We start from the raw sequence: 5,000 nt of genomic DNA, 5'->3' as shown, positions 1-5,000 counted from the left end.
TCTTCTCCTCTTCTCCTCTCTCCCCTCTCCTCCTCCTCTCCTCCCTCCTCTTCTCCCTCTCCTCCTCTTCTCTCCTCTCCCTCTTCTTCTCCTCCTCCCTCTTCTTCTCCTCTCTCCTCTTCTCCTCTCCCTCTTCTTCTCCTCTCCCTCTTCTTCTCCTCTCCCTCTTCTTCTCCTCTCCTCTTCTTCTCTCTCCCTCTTCTTCTCCCTCTCCTCTCTCCTCCTCTCTCCTCTTCTTCTCTCTCTCTCCTCTTCTCCTCTCTTCTCTCTTCCTCCTCCTCTCCCTCTTCTTCTCCTCTCCTCCTTCTTCTCCTCTCCTCTTCTTCTCCTCCTCTCCCTCTTCTTCTCCTCTCTCCCTCTTCTTCTCCTCTCTCCCTCTTCTTCTCCTCTCCTCTTCTTCTCCTCTCTCCCTCTTCTTCTCCTCTCCCTCTTCTTCTCCTCTCCCTCTTCTTCTCCCTCTCCTCCCTCCTCCTCTCCCTCTTCTTCTCCTCTCCTCCTCCTTCTCTCCTCCTCTTCTCCTCCTCCTTCTCCTCCTCTTCCCTCTCCTCCTCTCTCCTCTTCTCCTCTTCTCCTCCTCTCCCTCTTCTCTCTCCTCTTCTCCTCTCCTCTTCTCTTCTCCTCTCCCTCCTCCTCTCTCCCTCTTCTTCTCCTCTCCTCCTCCTCTCTCCTCTTCTTCTCCTCTCCCTCCTCCTCTCCTCCTCTTCTCCTCTCCTCCTCCTCTCTCCCTCTTCTCTCCTCTCTCCTCCTCCTCTCTCCCTCTTCTTCTCCTCTCCTCCTCCTCTCTCCCTCTTCTTCTCCTCTCCTCCTCCTCTCTCCCTCTTCTTCTCCTCTCCCTCCTCTCTCTCCCTCTTCTTCTCCTCTCCTCTCTCCCTCTTCTTCTCCTCTCTCCCTCTTCTTCTCCTCTCTCCCTCTTCTTCTCCTCTCTCCCTCTTCTTCTCTCTCCTCCTCCTCTCTCCCTCTTCTTCTCCTCTCTCTTCTTCTCCTCTCCTCCTCTCTTCTCCTCTCCTCCTCCTCTCTCCCTCTTCTTCTCCTCTCCTCCTCCTCTCTCCCTCTTCTTCTCCTCTCCCCCTCCTTCTCCTCTCCTCCTCCTCTCTCCCTCTTCTTCTCCTCTCCTCCTCCTCTCCTTCACTTGTCCGTTGTGAAACGGAGATGTTAAGTTGTGAAGAGATGTTAGACTAACCTGTTTGTGTCCCTCCTCCAGCCTACGACCCCCAGCAGATCTTTAAATGTAAAGGAACGTTCGTAGGTCACCAGGGGCCAGTCTGGTGTCTGTGTGTCTACTCTACAGGGGACCTGCTCTTCTCTGGGTCCTCGGACAAGACCATCAAGGTACACACACACACACACACACAACTGGGACACCTTAAAAATCAGACATTCTCATTCTACCCACGCTGCCTCTCTGGTTGTCAGGAGAGCTCCCTCTCATTCTACCCACGCTGCCTCTCTGGTTGTCAGGAGAGCTCCCTCTCATTCTACCCACGCTGCCTCTCTGGTTGTCAGGAGAGCTCCCTCTCATTCTACCCACACTGCCTCTCTGGTTGTCAGGAGAGCTCCTCCCTCTCATTCTACCCACGCTGCCTCTCTGGTTGTCAGGAGAGCTCCCTCTCATTCTACCCACGCTGCCTCTCTGGTTGTCAGGAGAGCTCCCTCTCATTCTACCCACGCTGCCTCTCTGGTTGTCAGGAGAGCTCCCTCTCATTCTACCCACGCTGGTTGTCAGGAGAGCTCCCCCTCATTCTACCCACGCTGCCTCTCTGGTTGTCAGGAGAGCTCCCTCTCATTCTACCCACGCTGCCTCTCTGGTTGTCAGGAGAGCTCCCTCTCATTCTACCCACGCTGCCTCTCTGGTTGTCAGGAGAGCTCCTCTCATTCTACCCACGCTGCCTCTCTGGTTGTCAGAGAGCTCCCTCTCATTCTACCCACGCTGCCTCTCTGGTTGTCAGGAGAGCTCCCTCTCATTCTACCCACGCTGCCTCTCTGGTTGTCAGGAGAGCTCCCTCTCATTCTACCCACGCTGCCTCTCTGGTTGTCAGGAGAGCTCCCTCTCATTCTACCCACAATGCCTCTCTGGTTGTCAGGAGAGCTCCCTCTCATTCTACCCACGCTGCCTCTCTGGTTGTCAGGAGAGCTCCCTCTCATTCTACCCACGCTGCCTCTCTGGTTGTCAGGGAGAGCTCCTCCTCTCATTCTACCCACAATGCCTCTCTGGTTGTCAGGAGAGCTCCCCTCTCATTCTACCCACGCTGCCTCTCTGGTTGTCAGGAGAGCTCCTCCCTCTCATTCTACCCACGCTGCCTCTCTGGTTGTCAGGAGAGCTCCCTCTCATTCTACCCACGCTGCCTCTCTGGTTGTCAGGAGAGCTCCCTCTCATTCTACCCACGCTGCCTCTCTGGTTGTCAGGAGAGCTCCCTCTCATTCTACCCACGCTGCCTCTCTGGTTGTCAGGAGAGCTCCCTCTCATTCTACCCACGCTGCCTCTCTGGTTGTCAGGAGAGCTCCCTCTCATTCTACCCACGCTGCCTCTCTGGTTGTCAGGAGAGCTCCCTCTCATTCTACCCACGCTGCCTCTCTGGTTGTCAGGAGAGCTCCCTCTCATTCTACCCACGCTGCCTCTCTGGTTGTCAGGAGAGCTCCCTCTCATTCTACCCACGCTGCCTCTCTGGTTGTCAGGAGAGCTCCCTCTCATTCTACCCACGCTGCCTCTCTGGTTGTCAGGAGAGCTCCCTCTCATTCTACCCACGCTGCCTCTCTGGTTGTCAGGAGAGCTCCTCTCATTCTACCCACGCTGCCTCTCTGGTTGTCAGGAGAGCTCCTCCTCCTCATTCTGGTTGTCAGCTTCTACCCACGCTGCTCTCTGGTTGTCAGGAGCTCCTCCCTCTTCTACCCACGCTGCCTCTCTGGTTGTCAGGAGAGCTCTCTCATTCTACCCACGCTGCCTCTCTGGTTGTCAGGAGAGCTCCCTCTCCCACGCTGTTCTACCCACACTGCCTCTCTGGTTGTCAGGAGAGCTCCCTCTCATTCTACCCACGCTGCCTCTCTGGTTGTCAGGAGAGCTCTCTCTCATCTACCCACGCTGCCTCTCTGGTTGTCAGGAGAGCTCCCTCTCATTCTACCCACGCTGCCTCTCTGGTTGTCAGAGAGCTCCCTCTCATTCTACCCACGCTGCCTCTCTGGTTGTCAGGAGAGCTCCTCTCATTCTACCCACGCTGCCTCTCTGGTTGTCAGGAGAGCTCCCTCTCATTCTACCCACGCTGCCTCTCTGGTTGTCAGGAGAGCTCCCTCTCATTCTACCCACGCTGCCTCTCTGGTTGTCAGGAGAGCTCCCTCTCATTCTACCCACGCTGCCTCTCTGGTTGTCAGGAGAGCTCCTCTCATTCTACCCACGCTGCCTCTCTGGTTGTCAGGAGAGCTCCCTCTCATTCTACCCACGCTGCCTCTCTGGTTGTCAGGAGAGCTCCCTCTCATTCTACCCACGCTGCCTCTCTGGTTGTCAGGAGAGCTCCCTCTCATTCTACCCACGCTGCCTCTCTGGTTGTCAGGGAGGCTCCCTCTCATTCTACCCACGCTGCCTCTCTGGTTGTCAGGAGAGCTCTCTCGATAGCTACCCACATGCCTCTGTGCAAATGTAGATTCCAGCCTGCCTGGATGGTTTCACACCAGACCCAACCAGGGACGTAGTGGAAACACACAAACTGTTTTTACTCATCGTTGATCAGGAGTCTACTACCCACACTGCCACTCTCATGTCTCTCTGCTTCACTGCCACGCTGTCTCTCTCTGGTTGTCAGTCTCCTCCACTCTCTCTGTCTCTGTCTCTTCTCTCTCTCTCCCACACACTGTCTCTCTCTGGTTGTCAGGGGTCTCTGAGCTCTCTCTCATTCTGTCCACTGCCTCTGGTTGTCAGGAGAGCTCCCTCTCAGGGTACCCACACTGCCTCTCTCTCTTCTCAGGAGACCCTCTCACTGTCTCTCACTGCCTCTCTGGGGTCAGGAGCTCCCTCTCATTCTACCACGCTGCTCTCTGGTTGTCAGGAGAGCTCCACACACTCCCACATCTGCCTCTCTGGTTGTCAGGAGGCTCCCTCTCATCTCTACCCACGCTGCCTCTCTGGTTGTCAGGAGAGCTCACTCTCATCACTACCCACACTGCCTCACTCTGGTTGTCAGGAGACTCCAGGTGTGGATCTGCACCACTACCCACGCTGCCTCTCTGGTTGTATACAGGGGTAAGGACACACACACCCCGCACACACATATACAGCCTGTCTGGACACACACACACAGACACCACACACATATATATACAGGGGTAAGGACACACACACACATATACAGGGGTCAGGACACACACACACATATACAGGGGTAAGGACACACACATACAGGGGTAAGGACACACATACAGGGGTAAGGACTCACACACACTACCAGGGGTACACACACACTCTAGGGGTAAGGACACACACACACACACACATATACAGGGGTAAGCCTCACACACACACATACAGGCACAGAGTGGACTGATTACACACACACACAGGGGTATACAGGGGCTACAGGGTAAGGACACACACACACACACACACACATATACCTGGACAGGGGTAAGGACACACACACACACACAATACAGGGGTATGGACACACACACACATATACAGGGGTAAGGACACACACATACAGGGGTAAGGACACACACACACACACATATACAGGGGTAAGGACACACACACACATACAGGGGTAAGGACACACACACACACACACATATACAGGGGTCTCTGTCTCACATGTATACAGGGGTAAGGACACACACACACACACATACAGGGTCACACTGCACACACACACATATACAGGGTAAGGACACACACACATGTCAGGGTGCTGGCACTCACACACACACACATATACAGGGGTAAGGACACACACACACATACAGGGGTGGTCACACATACAGGGTCTCACACACACATATACAGGGGTGAGGACACA

The 5,000-nt window shown here is 55.0% G+C and overlaps 1 protein-coding gene across 1 annotated transcript in view; it reads left to right on the top strand.

Annotated features, from left to right (window-relative positions):
* Positions 1 to 1,789, top strand: part of LOC135570963 (E3 ubiquitin-protein ligase TRAF7-like) — a gene marked incomplete at its 3' end in the record, with an annotated part of 62,007 nt that extends 60,218 nt beyond the window's left edge. The window contains exon 12 of the mRNA XM_065016785.1: positions 1,202 to 1,789. Coding sequence (XP_064872857.1) covers positions 1,202 to 1,789 — 588 coding nt within the window. The remainder of the gene's footprint in view (positions 1 to 1,201) is intronic.
* Between the last annotated feature and the right edge of the window lie 3,211 nt (positions 1,790 to 5,000).

This window comes from Oncorhynchus nerka, unplaced genomic scaffold, assembly GCF_034236695.1.
Source record: "Oncorhynchus nerka isolate Pitt River unplaced genomic scaffold, Oner_Uvic_2.0 unplaced_scaffold_870, whole genome shotgun sequence".
NCBI classification, from domain to species: Eukaryota; Metazoa; Chordata; class Actinopteri; order Salmoniformes; family Salmonidae; genus Oncorhynchus; species Oncorhynchus nerka.
The sequence above is the reverse complement of the archived record's forward strand: the minus strand, read 5'-3'. Positions and strand labels throughout refer to the sequence as shown.